Source organism: Equus asinus, chromosome 30, assembly GCF_041296235.1.
Source record: "Equus asinus isolate D_3611 breed Donkey chromosome 30, EquAss-T2T_v2, whole genome shotgun sequence".
In the NCBI taxonomy this organism is placed as follows: domain Eukaryota; kingdom Metazoa; phylum Chordata; class Mammalia; order Perissodactyla; family Equidae; genus Equus; species Equus asinus.
In genome coordinates, this window is record NC_091819.1 from 1,809,845 (window position 1) to 1,826,745 (window position 16,901).

General features: G+C 57.5%; 1 protein-coding gene across 1 annotated transcript in view; it reads right to left on the reverse strand.

Annotated features, from left to right (window-relative positions):
• Positions 1-4,894, reverse strand: part of IGFN1 (immunoglobulin like and fibronectin type III domain containing 1) — a 32,302-nt gene extending 27,408 nt beyond the window's left edge. The window contains exons 1-4 of the mRNA XM_044762797.2: positions 4,784-4,894; positions 2,536-2,585; positions 1,932-2,054; positions 554-693 (exon numbers count right to left, since the gene is read on the reverse strand). Of these exons, the coding sequence (XP_044618732.1) occupies positions 554-693; positions 1,932-2,054; positions 2,536-2,542 (270 nt within the window). The 5' untranslated portion in view covers positions 2,543-2,585; positions 4,784-4,894. The remainder of the gene's footprint in view (positions 1-553; positions 694-1,931; positions 2,055-2,535; positions 2,586-4,783) is intronic.
• Positions 4,895-16,901: the final 12,007 nt, after the last annotated feature.

The window sequence follows — 16,901 nt, forward strand, 5'->3', positions numbered from 1 at the left end:
TTGTAAAATCAGGGTAATGATACCTCAAACAGCAGTGAACGGTGGGATCGAAGTGTATAATCTATATCATGTGGTTAGCCCAGGGCCCAGCACGCAGTAGGGGTTCCATGATTGGGAGCTGTTGAGATGACTAATGCTGACCAGCATTGGTTGAGTGAGGCTCACCTTGGGCCAGACAATTTACATAACCTTTAATGCCCATAAAAACCCTACAACATAGGTACTATTGTGACCCCTTTTACAGATGAGGACATAGAGATACAGAGAAGTAAGTAGCCATCCGAGGCCGAGGCTGTGGGCCTGGGGTTGCAACTAAGCCGTCAGACTCCAGGCCTGCGTTCTGAAGCTCTCGTCTACACGGCCTCCCAGGTTATCAGCAGATGCACCCGGAAGTCTGTCCGCTCCACACCCAGCTCGGCGACTGTCGGAGCCACAGGGTGGAGCTGAGAGGACTCAGTTACAGCTGGGGGCATCTCCCTCTGCTGTGGGGAGGGGAGGAGACCCCTGGGGGGGCCGGGAAGAGAGGGGCGGACGGCGGCCTGCCCCTGCCTACCTGCAGCGTGTGCTCCCTGCCGCCAGGGCCGGAGGAGATCTCGTACTTGCTGGAGTTGCTGAGGCTACCTTTGCTGCACTGCCAGCGCACCAGGGGTCTGGGCTCCCCGGAGACCACCGCCCGGAAGATGGCATTTCTCCCTGTGGCGGGAGAAGGCGTGTGGGAGATTGACAAGTTGAGGGTGGCGGGGAGAGGGTATTTACGGAGACCTGAGTTTGTGTTGTCTTTGCTGTTCTAGGTGTTGCAACTGCCTACTCCAAGAAAGAGGCCAGATCTTGGTCCCCTTGACTCAAGGACTCCGCCGATGCCCGGGGGACAGCAGCAGTTTCCAGGACCCCAGGAGACCCCCCTCGCCTGGCTTTCATCCGGCAGAGCCCAGGATCCTTGAGAAAAGATACAGCTGGACCGTCCTCGGTGGAGGGGGCGGCGAGCATGCTCGGGGTTGGAGTAGGTGTTCTGTTGCAGGTGGGTGGGGTGAGGAGTCTGAAAGACTCCCCAAGACTGGGGAGGGGATGAATCTTTTGTGGGTTCCACGTCTGCTCTCTAGGGGGGCATGACAACCTTGGAAAGGCATGGCTGTCTGATGCCCTGGGGGGCTGATCCTGAGACATAGGGCTCCAGCCTCGGAAAGGCCCTGAGTTCTGTGTTTGGTGTGGGAGCCTGGGCACTCCTCGGCTAGAGGACCCCTCGGGATTCCCCAGGAACATCCCAATAGAGGTGTATGGAGGGAAGACCCCAGGGCGCTCCCCAGTGTTGAGACAAAACTCTCAGGACCTCGTGGAGTCAGGGTTTAGGGTCAGATTTAGAAAACTAGCAGGCCAATACTTTTCTCGCACCAGAGTGCTGTAAACTGAAGGTCACAGCAGGGACGTGTTTCGGGGGAAGAACACCAATTCACACCCCTTCCCCACAAGCCTTTGTTCCCCCTGCTTTCCCGGGCACTTTTCCTGCGTGGCCTCCGAGAAAGGCCTCCAGGGCCCAGTCTGTGAGCGCAGGGTGCAGCTTCTGGAGGCAAGGGCCGGCAGGAGCCCAGATTCACTCCGTTTCGCTCCCTCTCCGCTGCAGCCGCTTGGAGGCCGGGAGAGGCAGGGGCTCCAGGAAACCCCACAGCCTCTCCCTGCTCCCAGGTTAACATTTCCAGTCCTTGTTCCCAGATATTTCTTGCATCAGCAAATCACAGCATATCTTCATCCCCTTACCCATTCTGGTCCTCAGGGCCCTGCCTTTCTGGGGATCCAGGCAGACAGGCACCCCCAAATATAGGGATGATGGGCTCAGGGACTGGGAGGCAGGCCAGGAAGGATAGGAACCCTTTGCATGATGGGAGTAGGGGCGGGGGTCTCGCCCCCCTCTCGGCGGCTCCCCTCCCAGGTCTCACCCTCCTGCAGCGCCAAGGTGACGGGCTTCTGGTCGAAGCTGGGCAGTCTGCATCCTTGAGGGACCTCCTCCACCAGCTGCCGGATGCTCACTCCAGGGATGGAGGACCTCTGGAAGGGCTTCCCTGGAGAGGGTGGGAGAAAGGGAGGTGGGCCCTGCTCCCGCTCCCCCGAGCGTGCGGCCCTTCAACACAACGGAGCATCGACCCGCTCGCCCAAGGAGCAAGAGCCCCCTTGGCTCTCCCACCATTGGGCAGGATTGTCTCTCATAGCTCTGACTGGCAGCAGCGCTTTCGAATGCTCTAGTGGGACCTGGCGGTGGTCCGCCAGCTGTGCGAATGGAGCCGCTGGGGAGTGGGCAGTGGGTGCCCTGGGGGGACTCGAGGCCGAAGCTGGAGAAGGGAGGGTGGTTAAGGGCTCCTCGTCAGAAGCAGGGCCCATGTCGGGGGCTCTGCACCTTTGGTTCCAGAAAGCAAAACTCCAAGCTGAAACTTAAAAAAGCAAAGAAACAGATGGGCCACAAAGATCCCTGAGCCCTCCCCGTCCCTCTCTCCACCCTGGGGAGGGTCGCCCACCCTGGGGAGCTGAGGGCAGCTCTTCTCTCACCTGCCATGGTGCTGGCTCCTCTCTAGCTACTGGGGGTGGCGACTGATGTCCTGGGAATAGAAGACAGAACTGCTTATGGGAGGTGCGGGCTGGTCCGCCCATCCCTCCACCCACCAGTGACGCAGCCAACAGCTGGGGCGGGAGCCGGGTGGGGTTGCTGCCCCCGAGAGCTTGTCTCACCCCAGCTAATGACACGGATTGTTTCCTGCAACCCCCGCTCAGCAAAGCCAATTTCCCAGAGTCAGGAAGTGGAAGGATGTTGCCCAATTGGACCTTTCCCGGGTAAAGAAAACCATGGAGCTCAGCCTCTAAACTGGGTTGGTGGCCTGGCCTCCTCGTAGGACCCCAGACCCGAGGACCGCTCAGAGGGGGAGGTATGGCCTCCCCAAACCTCAGGAGATCAAACTCCCGGCATTCACGTTCCTTCCAGATACTTAACAGCCTGGTCCCCTTGACTTTGGAAGGTCAATTTTCTAGGGCTGTTCTCTGGGACTCCTGGCTCCTCCTCCGACTCCGAGACTTCCTAGCAGGGCCCAGAGCCCTCCACCTCCCACGCTCAACCAGTCTGGAATCATTCCGCTTATGGGGTCTGCGGGGCAGAATCCCTGACTTGGCTGCTCGTAAGCTCTTCTCGACCTTGGCCAAGGGGATCCCCATAAATCCATCTGCCCCCCTCTGAAGCCAGTGAATTATAGTGTCAGGTGAACAAGAGTGCTTGCCAGCCTCTCCCAACCACCACCGCCACCAACTCCCCCGACTTCCTCTTAATTGCATCCATCCATTTTGGCCAATGGGGAGTGCTACCCGGGAGAGGGAGGGGCTTGACTCTGGGCTGGGGGGAGCGCCTTGATGGGAGCCATGAGTTGGAGGGTGGAGAGGCTGACTTGGAAGAACTCTCCAGCAGTCCCACCTCCTGTGCGGTTGGCCCATGGCCAAGGGGTTCCATTTTGGAGCCTCAATTTGCTGCCCTAAGAGCTGTGCGATGAATATAGGATCACACATGACAGCGCACATTCCTGCCTCCAACTCGCTCTTCCATTGCACAACCGCCCACCCACTGGCACTTCTGGCCCCAAGGTGTCCCCTCCACGGCCCGGCCTCTGCCCCCCAGCGCGCTGGAATGCCGTGTGGTGCCAACCGCGTTCTGGAGCGGTCACGGGGCCACAGCCGCCGTGCAGCAGGGAGTCACGAGGGAGGGCAAGGAGGGAGAGCAGCGCCAGTGGAGGAGAACCCAGCCGGCTGCCCCCCCGGGGCAGAGATGCAGGGGCCTGCGTCCCCGCCTGGCACCTGTCCACAGCCTCCACCCGGGAGGAGCTCAACACAGATGTCTTAGTCATCATCTTCGTCTTCATCCCCACCAGCCATCGGCTCTTTGTGCCACAGGAAAACATACAATGCTAACACCGCCCTTCTCCCTCCAGACTCCTGCCTGCAGGTCCCAGGTGGGGAGGGAGAAAGGAGCAGAACCCCTATGGGGACTTTGGGGTCCGAGGCTAAGCCATCTTGCCCTCTGACCTCCATTCTCTCCAGGATTAAGCCAGATTTCGTGCAACGTCAATGACGAATGAGATCTGTTTGGTCGGAGATGAGCAGTGTCGGTTGGAGGGGATGGGGAGGAAATGAATTCTCTCCTCCATGGTTCATCCTCACTTTTGAGAAGAGTCCTAATCCTTCTCAGGACCACACAGCAGCTGGTGTCCTCACTTCAGCCTGTCCCCACCAGGATGTCAGCCCTGGACCCCGGGGCGGGGCCTCCTGGTCTCTCTCCAGGACCCTCAGCCCTCCACCCTCTGTCTCCACCTGCTGTTTTGTCGTGCGGCCCCATGTTCCTGCTGCTTCCCACTTCTCAGAGGGTAGGGGTCGAGGCAGGAAGAGACGAAGGGGGTTTCTCTCAACTGCTTTGACCACGTCATTGTCAGGATGTAACAGGTCCCAGCCCTGACGTCCTTATTCTGCACAGCCAGTCAGATCTGTAACCTGCTCATCGCTTCACAATCTAAACCAAGCAGCATCTGGAAAGTCAGAACCGGGACGGAACCACCCAGACAGGGGTCACTGAAATTCTCTCCTCCAAACATACTGGAGTTGCATAGAGGAGACGCACATGCACCCCAGGGGATGTTCCCGGGGTTAACTGGTGCCCACTGCCTGCCCCTTCTTGAGTAGAAATGGTAGACAGCATGCCAGGATCTCCCTTTCTGCCCTACGCCCTCCCTGGGTGGGCAGCCAGGTGTGCGTGCCCTCTTACCTGGGCGTGCAGCTGGCCTCCAGCTGCCTGTCCGCCCCCTCCTCCCTGTTTCCAGCTGCCGCGCTGCCAGAGGCTCTGAATGGACTGCTGGTGGACAGGCGGTGCTGGGAGCAGATGTAGGTCACGCAGACTCCTCGGCTCCCTCCGCCCCTCCCACTCACCCCACCCCCATCCTCCTCCTTCCCCCGGGCTTGGCAGGGCAGGCCCCCCAGGGTTAATGCCCTGGCCTCCGAGGAGGTCAGAGATGGAAGGGTTCTGTGACATCAGCTTATCCAACTTCTTGTCTTGCAGAGCTTTGAGCTCTTAACCAGGTTGGCTTGGTTCAGTCTGCCCCATGTTGCCTCGTTTTTATGACCCTGTTTCGCAGGGGCGTTTCCATTGCCCAAAGCCTTCGTTTTTCCAGCTAAGCTGATCCCTTGGGACCCTGACACCCTGAGTCACAAAGACATAAAGTCACCACCCTCTTGTGAATCACAACCCAAAGTGGCACCAAACAGCAACCAACCTGGGGAGCTAGTCACAGACCCAGACAGGAGAGAGGGTGTGATCCCAGATGCTCTGCCATGGGGTACACCCCACCGAGAGCAGGGGGAGCAAGGGGAGACCCAGGGAGTCCTATAGCCAGGAGGCCTTCTGGGAGAAGGTGCGTTTTCTCGAGACAGAAGGGGTGACCCGGCCAGCTGGGATGGGGGCTGACGGTGGCAGGGCAGGTGGGCGGGTTTCTGAGGATGTGTGGATGGAAGGTGGGAGTGGGGGTAGGACGGCGATAACAGATTTTCCTAAGAAGAGTGGAGGCAGGCGAGGCCCAGAAGGAGAGAAGGTGAGAAGGCCACCTGCTCTTTCTTGAAGGGCAGAGAACCAGTTAGTGGCCACCAATAGGCAAGGCTTGATCAAGGATTTGGGCAAAGGAGAAATGAGGCTAATGTTTTCCAGGGAGAGAGCACTGGTTATCAGCATGTTGCCAACCCCACAGGAGCCTCTGCACGTGCTCTGAGAGAGCTGTTTGACCTCTTACACACGTGTGTGTGTGTGCAAGCACACGTGTATTTGTGTGTCCCCTGCGTGCTCCTAAGTCTGGTGTTTCACTTATGCACAAACGTGTTGAACACCACCCCTGTGTCGGGTCCTGGGTCTCCCCCGCTGTGTCAGGCACTGGGAAGACAAAGGAACTTAGTCTAAGGGGCAGACCGGCCTTAAACAGCCAGCTGCTAACACAACGCGAGCTCCCGAGGGACGGATGGTGAGCCAGGGAGCTGAGCTCGCACGGCTAGGAACGAGCAGTGTGGGGCGAGCTGCGACAGGCTGGCTTTGGGAGCCAGTGGGGGATTTTGATCTCTATCCTAAGGGCTGTTGAGGTCTGCTTAAGCTGGAGGGGTGACAGGATCCAAAGAGCATTTTTAAAAACCTCACTCTGGTGCAGGGCGGAGAAGGGATGGAGGAGCGTGGCAGGGAGAGGCAGGAGCAGGGCAGACAGCGACCCCACAGTGTCCTTTCTCCCGTGGGGCCCTGAGCTCCAGGGGCCTCCTGAGCCACCACGCTGTCTCGTCCAGGAGGGGAAGGGGAGGCTGTGAGCGTGGCCCAATACAGAGCTTTCGGGGTTCCCGGTGCCTCTGTTGGCCACCAAGATAGCTGGTAGGCCTTTCCCTGAGGTCCGGGGACGGCCAATGGACCACAGGAGGGGTGGCTCTCTGCTCTGCACCGTACCGTCCTTGGATCCTGCTTGTCACGATAAGATGGAAACTTCAGGAGTCTAAGGAACTGAAATGCGGTTGGGGGAAGTGGTTCCCGGCCACCTCTGTCTTCTGTCCTCTGTCCTCTATCGAATGGAATGGTCAGTAACCTCCAGCCATGCCTGGCGTGTTCAGCCACGCTCCTGAAGGCGAGAATCTTCAGTGGTGAGAAAGGTCCTCGGGCACACACAGGCGTTGCTCCCTGTGATGGGCAGTAGGTAACAAAGGGGTGGTGACGGGGTGTCCAGCCGTAGCCCAGCCCCTTCTAAGAATTTCCCAGCTACCCCCCCAAGCCAGTGACAGTGCGCTCTGACTATTCTCCGATGATCTTTCCTAGTGCCCGGGTTTTAGCACACCGCCTCTGCCCGTGGTACAACTTTCTTACACCTCCTGACGGCCTATTCCTTGGGAGGTGAAGGAACAAGTCCCCGCCTTCATTGTTAGGGACCAACTATATCAAAAGAGCTCTGGGCAAGGGATCTGTGTGTATTATTGCCTCTTCCTCCGTGCTATGGGAAGGGCTCAGGGACTTTGGGAAAGGAGCACAATTTATTAATGTCCTCCTGTCGCCACAGAGGGAAACGTATTATATGGCAGGTGCTAAGAGGCTCGGCCCCATTCAGGTCCCACTCCGGGGCCCTCCTCCTCCCCAGGGCACAGTTGGGATGAGATGACCCCCGAGATCCTGGCCAGCTTGAGCCTTCTAGAGGCTTGTGACATGCCGAGTGGGTTCCACGGACAAGGCCCCATCGTGGCCTTAGAAACAGGGTATTTCATGGACTCGGGAGAGAGGCTGAATTCATTTGCAGGCTGCTGTTGCCTCGACATCTTGGTGTACAAAGGCTCTGCTCCAGGCAAGCAAGGCCCTGGGGATGTGTTCCACGGGACAGCGTCCTCTCTCGCTCCCTCTGAGGTCCAGGCAGATGCGGTGGGAGTGCAGTGTTCTCATCAAAGACATGTGTGTGCACCCTCACACACACAACAATGTCACCAACAGAGCTGGACTCTCCCGGAAGGTAGGTGACTTTGCTGCCCCATGGAGATGGCTTCAGGAATTTAAACCCATTTCTGAGCCTGGGCCTAGGACATAGGACTCTGTTCCAACCAGTCCTTACCCAGGAAGATGGAGGTGGGAGCGCGGGTCGGGGCAGACGACACCCTTCTGTCCTTCACACCAGCCTCCCCGAGCCGCTGTCGGGCTGTCGTCTCCAACAGTCCACACCCTGCCCCACAGCTGCCCGCCTGGCGGGTGTGCCTCCCTATCCCCAGCCTGGCCCCGGTCAGGTCAGCCGTCACTCTTGTGTTTCTCACCCCACCTGCCCATGATGACTCCCTTGCGGCCTCGAGGAATGAACACCCTGGAGACCCCAAGGGCAATTTCACGCTTGCAAAGCCAGCTTGGCTTTCAGCAACAGAGAAATTCCAGTCAGGAGCCAATCCTCCGATTGAAAGGGCCGGCTCAGCGGGCCTGACGACCTGGGGTCACAGAAGGGGGTCCTGTGGACCCCCAGGGAGCAGACAGTGGGCGAGCGCCTGCTCCAGCTTCCAGGAGGGGTTAGGCCACAGCGAGCATCAGTCTACTGGGAGAGCTTGGAAACTTCCAGAAGATGGGCGCTGGACGGAACCCTGGAGAGCATCTAAAGACAGCAGCAACACAATTACAGCCACCACAACAGTACTTGACTCTTAGGAGCTCTGCTGTGTGTCAGACGTTCTCCGAAGTCTTCAGACGTATTAACTCCTGAGTCTGCTCTCTTAACGACCAGCGTTCTGTGGATCTAACCCACTCCCTCTCTTTCAGGGGTGGCCACGAGGCCCGCAGAGGAACACAGACTGCTAAAAGGCATGTGGTGAGTTAGCCAGACTCACTTCCAGGGCTGGGAGAAGCACCAACACCCAAGTCATTCCAGAAGGCTGCTCCCCGAGGCCTCACCCAGGTGGCGAGGAGGTGAATGACCCCTCCTGCTAAACAGGCCGCGGACCTGCTCTGTTCCCTAACGTCGCGATCTCGTTAGCCGGCCATCTGACGGGGACACTAGTCTGTTCTCACAGAATCACAGCAAATTACGGCGCTCACTGCGTCCCGGCTGCCGAGTGACGTTCATTTAGTCACACTACAACCCTGCAAGGTAGAGACTTCTTGTGTCTGCTGCACAGAGAAGGAAGCTGAGGCTGGGAGTCCTTGCGTAGGGGCCCCCGTTACATGGCTAGTAAGAGATGGAGCAGGGGTGTAAAGCGGGCCGTCTGGGTCCACCACACTTCTGCCTCCTGGCCTCGAGATTCAGAATTTCAAAAGTTAGATATAAGTCCACCTTTTGTGGCCTTCGTGGCTGTATTCTTTCGGTCATAAACTTCATCCTCAAAGATCTCCTGGGGCCCAGCAGAAGCCGAGAAGGGCCCAACCAGTTGCAATTTTGGGGGCTTCTGGTATTTTTTTTTTAAGGAAGAAATGATAAAACAGGGCTAAAATGTGGGTAGCATATTTTAAATATTTACATTTAGCCGCTTAACTCTCTTAACCCATAGACGCAAAATGCCGCGCGGAATCATCAGGCTGTTTGCGAATTATCGCAGGGTTTATGAAAGGGTTCGTTCTCGGTGCCTCACCAGCAGCACCACACGGGAGTGAACACAATTTGTGGTTGAAAGCGTAAAACGAGCATCTTTTCCTTCATTTCCATCAGCACATTTCTGCGACCTTGTGGAGGACTCATTTGCAGACAACACTGGGCCCTTCAAGGAGCGGCCGCCACCACCCGTGATGGGGTCTGCCCAGCCCAAGCCCAGGCGGGGAGGAAAACCTGCTGGGGTTCAGAGAGGGCTCTGCCTCCCGCCTTCTCCAGGCGCCACTGTCCCTCAGCACAGTGGCCCCAGGTCACAGCGCCCTTGGAAGCCCAGCTGGGTGACGGGCATGGCGGGAGGAGGCTGCAGGCCCTTTGGGAAGAAAGTACCTTCCTGCCACCTGTCCTGAGAGCCGTGACAAGGGTGGCCGTGGTCCCCACCACAACCTCACTACATCTGAGCCGCGTGCCCCTGACAACCATGGTCCTGCCACTTCTCCTGGTGGCACGGGAACTCACGCCAGGAGGCTTATGCTGGCAGAAGATGGGAGGCGAGGCCCGAGACCCCGCCCGGGCACTCCTCTGGAACCCTCACCCAGCTGTCCGTCAAATCACTACCCTGAAGGCACAGAGCTGAAGGCCACCTCTCCAGTGGAGAAACTGAGTCCCGATGGAGGTAGGGAGCTGGGGGAGCAGCAGCGAGGCGGCCCGGAGGAGGAGCCAGCGCCTCGAGCCAGGGGACCGTGAAGGAGGCCTGACGGTGGACTGGGGTGGGGAGCCAGGACCCCCGAGTCCTGGAACTGCCCTGGACGCCCCCAGGACGGCCGGACTCAGGCTCCTGCATGAGCAGCAGACGCCAGCAGGCCGGGCCCAGCGGAACTCCCATGCTGTGCGGGACCCTGCCCGCGCCCAGTCTCAGCTCCCCGTGGCATCTGAGGCCTTTCCAGCGGCCGGCGCCCTCCCCACCTGACCTCTGGCTTGTCCTCTCAACTGAGACACGCTGGCCTCTTGTCCCCCAATTCATCCTCCCTCCTGTCTAGAGGGATGACTTCCTGCCATCCTATAATCCCCATATTGAGTGACACGCTCATGTGATTGCATTAATTCACCTCAGCTTTCCTGCCTCAGGCCTGTCCTGGGGGCACAGTGTGTCCCCTCCGAGTCCCTGGAATTTCCCAAGGGCCAGAGTGTCCCTCTCCTTCCGTGACACCTTACCCCAGGCCCATTGCACCAGAACAGGGCTCTGCTCACAGGGGCGGCTTCTCCTGAACCCACACCCCCGGGCTGGGGGATGGTCAGAGCCGTCCCCACCCCATCCCCTTCCCTCTGTGCAAGGCAATGTTCCCTTTTAGCAAGTGAGAGTCCTGGCTAAACACAAGCCAGCAGACACCCTCGAAGGAGCCCCTTGGCCACTCTAACTCCATGTCGTGGCAGGCAAGAGCCCATCCCCAACAGGCCCGCCCACCCACGGGCTTCAGCCCAGGGAGGGGGTAAAGCGCCTTTGCCCCTTGCAATGCAATTTGGCATTTACTTTAGTGGATGAGGAGGCAGGAGAGGTTTTCAGGCAGAGAAATAACATATTTGTGTTGGACAAAGAGCCCTGGGGTGCTGTGTATTGGTCAGACTGGAGTGGAAAAAAATCTGAAGCCGGGATCCATCTCCCCATCAGCCAGCGATCCCCGAGGGTGGGGCTGTGTCTCCCGTGTCAGACGAGGGGCTCCTGAGGGTGGGGACGGGGGCTCCCAACCCCTGTGCCGAAGCCCAGATGCACACCCAGCTCTAAGCTGTGGACTGATTGGCCCAAGGTGGAAATTGAGGCCCCGATGGGGATGTGACTCATCCCTGGGGGCTCCCACTCCTGCTGGCCAGCCGAGACCAGGACCCCAGGGAGGAGACCCTGATGCAATGCTCTGCCTCGGGCTCTAAGGGCAGCGTGGCCTCTTCCCTGGGGTCAGCTGTCCTCCCTCTGGCACCAACTTCCCAAATTCCCAGCAGCCCAGCCACACACAGCTGGTGGTAAAGATCAGGCTGAAACCCCATCCCTGAGCCGCGGCTTGGCCCCGGGCACCATGCCCAAGCAGGGCGCCGCAGCAGGGGTCAGGCCACGGGCTGGGCAGGGCGCTAGGGCCAGGCTTGCTGGGCGCTGTAAGTCCTTGGGAGGCCCAGACATGACACGGCGGGGAAAGGTGGCTGTCAGTCCCCAGACCCTCCCTGGGAACTGGACAGGAGACCGTCCCCGCCCTCTGATGGGGAGACAAGCATGGTCCCTCTTCCACGTGTGTTGGTGGAGTCACAGCCCCAGTCCTCAGAGAGCGCCCATCTGATCGGGGAGGCATCGTCTCCCCTGTCCAGTCACCCGTGCATGGCGTCTGTCAATGCTGGGCTGGCTCTGAGAGCCAGCTCTCTGTAACAAGCAGGGAGGGAAACTAGCATCATTAAGCACCCACGATGGGTGACTGAGCTTGTTGCCTGGCATTGCTATGTCATTTAGTTATCCCACTTACGTCTGCCGTTTCCTCTGCCGACAGTGGGGAGGTGTTTGCGCGCTGTCATCTGCCTAGCTGAGTCCTTGTCGCTGGGTTCCAATTTCGCCTTCTCCGATGACCCCATGCAAAGTGCGAGCACTTACTCTTAACCGAAATGATCCTGCCCGAGTGTTTGTTTATGGGCTCTCCGGTAAGCCCCATGAGAGAGGGAGAGGCTGTTTTGATTACTGAGTTGAGAACTGTGCTTGGCACTCAGCGGTTGAAAGAATGGGGTCAGAGAGAATCCACAAATGATTTATGGGACTCTAATTGGGGGCGGGGCACTGGAGGCGACGCACGGTTTCCCCACCACCACGACTTGATGTAAGTGGGTACATTTGGAGGCTTTTCTGTCACTGTGACCGCGCCTTTCACGGCTCGGCATAACAAAGCCCAGAGACGGGGTAGGGAGGGGTTCCCAATAAAGGGAGCAATGAGATTCCGAGTGGGACTGTTAGGCATGGAGGGTTACGTGGCCGACTGGGAGCAAATTGTTAGAAGCATGGTTGGTCATAGCCTCAAAGTTAGGGGCTGAGGGTTGAGGGTCAGGATGGACGATTAACAGAGGGGCCCTTTCTTGCCTCAGCCCTAGCGACAGCATGGCCAAACAGGCACACAGTCACCAAGGGGCTTACGGAGCCATCCACCCTCCCAACCCCTGGAGGGAGGTGGAGAACTGGTTAACATTTGAAGGCACAAAGGGAGCCACAGTTGTTCGTCAAAACTAACTTCTCTTGATTGGTTTGGGTTCAGAGAGAACAACCAGGCATTCAGTTGCCCGAGCAGAATTTGGGATGCAAAGTATTAAAACTCCATCACATGTTTAAACATTCTCAAACACAAACGCTACAGCAGCAAAAGGGAGTCAGCACTGAGTGTAGGAGGAACACCGTCCACTGCACAGCAAGGACCGGAATTTGGGGTGCGTTTGGTGATACCCATGCTGTCAGCTCCACACAGAGCCGAGAGGATGACCCTGTGAGGTCTTCTTGGTTCAGACTCATATCATTTCTTTGACATCTTCCAAGTGTTTTCGCGGCAATCCATCCCCACCCATTTAGTTTCTCAAACATGGCTCCAAATAAATGTTCAATTTCTTTTCCAAAGATTAAATCCGACATTCCAGGGGGTGCAAGCTGTCAGAGTCTGTGAATGATGGCGTGGCCAGGTGGACGCGAAGACCTTTACCAGGATAGTAACCGAGAGCCCTGCCACCCTAGGCGCCTACACTAATGGGCACCTTTAATCCCACAGCTATCCGGTGAGGTGGGCCTCCCGTCTCCATTTTGCAGAGAGGGAACCTGAGACACTGAGAGGTGAAGTGAGTTTAGGCCACAGAGCGAGCCTGACGGGTACGGAGGCTGAGCTGGGAGGACAGCCAGGCAGACAAGCCTCCTCGCCCCTCGCCCCCTGAGCGTCTCCTTCTATATGACAAGGGCGATCAGGAGTGCGACCTGTCCACTTGCTCCTACAGAATTTCCTCCTAGAGAACAAGAAAAGACAGAAGAAAAAGAAAGAAAGGGAGGGAGGGAGGAAGAGAGAGAACTACGCCCCATAAAAATAAAAGAATTTCCCCGGTGGATACTATTACAACGAGTCACGAGGAAAGGCGACAAACCCCTTGGGTGTGTTTAGCTCAGTGACACCTTTGGGTCTCTTCCTTCCCAATGCGCAGCCAGCATCACCCAGTGATTTCAGGACCCAGAGTGTATGCCTCTCCCTATGTTCCCACTTCCCTTTTCCTTAAAACTCCCTACTCTGCCTGCAGCTAATTCTGGAAAGTGCCCCAGGCAGTCCCTGGTTCCACCAGAGACCATATCCCAGGGGACCACCTGTCATCAGAGGTCGTTAAGCGCCTCCTCGTGAGAGATTGACAGGAGCCGGCTGGATCTCATTAATGCCTGAGGCGGAAAAGGGCTTTGCCGCCCGCTGACCGGCTTGTGCCCCTGGAGGAGCTCGATCAGGAACCACCCGACAGGGCACCAGCATGGCGGCTCCTTGGAACCGGAGCCTGAAGACCTGAGGTCCGTTCTTGGTCCGGTCTTGTGTCCATCTTGGAGACAGTAACTCTGGTGTTCCTCTCCATGCTCCATCCTTTCCAGAAAGTTCTCCAGGACCCTCTTGCCCATTTCTTCTCGTTGCCCGCGTGTGAGAGTGGGAGGCGGTGCTCTGAAGCTCTTGCTTCTCCCCAAGGTTACCTTGTCTGATGGGTTCTCCTCTGTTCCCACATGATGGTTCCATGGATGAGCCGGTGAAGACTGTCACAGTCTTCTCCTGAACTTGGCCCTCAGTGGCCTCTCTGCTGGAGGCTGGGAGCAGAAGATGTGTTCTCAGACCTCCTGGGTGCCCCCCTCAACTTCGTTTACAAAAATCATGGGGATGAAAAAACTGCCCTTACATTGTGGGGAGCGTGACAACTTAAGGGAAGAAAAATGTTCATTTCCTAGCTGGCTTTCTGAGATCAGTTTAAAAGGACCTTAGGCCACCAAGACACAAGCTAAATGGAAATCAAAATCGAGGGGAGTTTGGTATGGCAGAAGTGACTTGAACCGCCAGCAATGTTATTTCCTTGTCTACACTGGTGGACATTTAGGATCTTCCAGAAGAAGTGGTAGGGAGTCATCCCAGGATTTGCAATTGTGCAGACGGTTGCAGATATAATTTGCAATTGTAGTCACGTTTCCTGGTCATGTGACTACAGCCTCATCTTATCCTTATTGAACGTCTTTTTTCCCCATTTGCAAAAGGGGTGATAATATTATTGGTGGGGGGAGCATGGACTCTCGGGTCAGACAGATCCAGGTTTAAACACTGCTTGTACCACCTGGAGGCCGGGAGCCTGGAGCGGCTGGAGCAGAAGTGGGAGGGGGTTTTATCAGAGATGAAGGGTCATCCATCATGTAGGACCACAGCCGTGCTGATGACTTGGCCTTTTTTTCTGAATAAGATGGGCAGCTGCCACAGTGTTCTGAGCAGAGGTTCACAAGATCTGACTTATGCTTTTGAAGGACCATCCGGCTGCTGGGGTGAAAATAGACTAAAGGGAAACAAGAGTCCAAGGAAGGAGACCAGACCAGCGGCCCCACAGTAACCGAGAGAGCCTGAAGACTCACAAGGCCAAGGAGAAGGAGAGGTGATGGGAGAGGACACACAGGGAAGTGGAGGCTGGGGCCAAGAGGAGAGAGAAACGGCAATGGAGCCGTGCGGCTGACGGTGCCGGTGCTCCTCTGAGATCAGCCCACCAGTGACACAGGTTCCCTGCGTGGTGGGGACGGACTTCCCATGAGAAACTCCACCAGCCTGGCTCTGGGGGATGGCGCTCCTCCCTGGGCGCCGTGGTGGGAGGTCTGAGTCTGGCTTCCTGGCCCCTTCTGCAGCCTGGTGGTTCTGGGGTGGGGCAGGACTGGACTTGTGTGGATGGAGACGTGGGGTGGGAGGGGCATGTGTGAGAGAACAAAGGTGAAGGAAGAGAAGGGTGAATGTGCTGCAGGGAGGACCAGAGAGGGACCAGGGCTGGGGTCTGCAGCAGGCGTCAGGAGAGAGGGGCTCACAGGGCAGGTGGACACAGGGGTACAGGGCTGCACCCTTCTGTCCGACACCCCACACATTCTCTAACTAGTGAGCCTGCCGCATCATGCACAGGTCGTCGCTCCTGATCTCTGCCCGCAGCCGTGATTCGCACATGCTCACGGCTGTCAGAGCCACTGCGCACCCTCGGCGCACTCCACGCACACAGCTCGCCTTGGTACCTGCAGCACACACGTGCACACGCTCCTTGCTTCCCCCACTGCCCCGCCCACAGAAAACCCCTACAGCTGGTTGTCTAACATGCATGAGTATGCATACACACACCCCCCACTGTCTTCAGATCCTAAGTCCTTCCTGGAATGAAACCTTCCTTGCCTCATCACTCTTCTCCTAGGTCTAATCTAGAGAGTGAACCTTCTCGTGATGCTGTATTTTTATCCTAACCCGGTGTACCTCCAACATTTTATCCTAGTCCTTCCAATCAAATGCCCCTTTGCCACCTCTGAGCCATGTTTTGAGGTCAACTAATCTGCCCTGAGTCTGGATGACCTTCTTTTTGTCAAGCACCATTCTTCAAAGCTTGTGGAAGGCCCTTCTCTGGCAGATTCCTTCCCTGGCTGATTGCTCTTGACTCAGTTCCCGCCTCCCCTCCCCTCCATCTCCTGCCACTTCAGTGTCACGTAATGCAAGGAAGTTTGCCAAGGATGGGGCCCACGTGTCTTGTCCCCCCTTAGACACACACACTTGTACATAATCCTCTTGAGCTCCCTAAGGAGAGGACGATGTCTCCTTTCCCTCTGGCTGTCTGTCCCCAGGGCACCCATCCTGGGTCCTGCCCGGCAATTACTCAGCCTTGGGGGGTTTGCCACCCTTAAGGCAGAAAGCCCAGCAGACTGAGCACGTCCCACGTTTACCGAACAGCCACATGAGGAAGAGAGAGGGATGGGGGGTGGTGGGCAGGGGGGTGAGGGGTGGCCCGTTCAGGACAGCAGTGCTGAGGTGAGCTCCTCGCCCAGCGGGACCGATCTCAGAACCCGAGACACAGCTTCCCTCTAGAATGACCTGCAGCCCGTTGCCCTTGACTGGTTGGAGGAGAAGATTTAGCACCTCTCAGCTCTAAAAGTTAATGAGCTGCCCAGGCTGTTAACTGCTTTGTCAGCTTTTCTGCCAGAGGAAAGGCGAGAAGAACCCAGAACAACCTGAGAGAGGGAGGGAAGGTCTCCTATGGCAGGGAGTTGGAGACACCCTGGAGTCAAAGGGAATCTGAGGGAATCGGGCTCCTGCCTCAGAGCCCCCCGGAGGGGAGAGAGCAGAGGCGAAGAGCCAGGGAGAGAAGAGAGGGATGAATTCATTCGCCATCTATTTTTAATATCCCATAAACACTCCTTGCTTGTAACCAAGGAGTTACAAACTCCTGCAGAACCGCCAGGCGGGCTCATTCCACTGCCCCACCCCCCTGGGAATAGCTCAGAGGTTACCCATCAAAGCACAAGACCCCGACGTCAAGAGAGGGGGCCGTTCCCCGGTCCCAGACCTGGCGCTGCTGAAGCCATTTACGCTGTCCCCAAAGAAGAGGGCGAAAGAGATGAGGAAGGGTTTTCCAAAGAGATGATGGGAGGTTGGGAGGATGACGAGAAAACCATCAGACGGGATGGAGACACACTTCTTCCTCCTCCCCCACCCTCCCGTCTGCCTCTCCCACCACCTGAAGCCACAGCAGCTTCTCTCCAGTCTGGGCCCACAAGGTGTTGGCCAGCCAGCCTGGAGCCGCAGT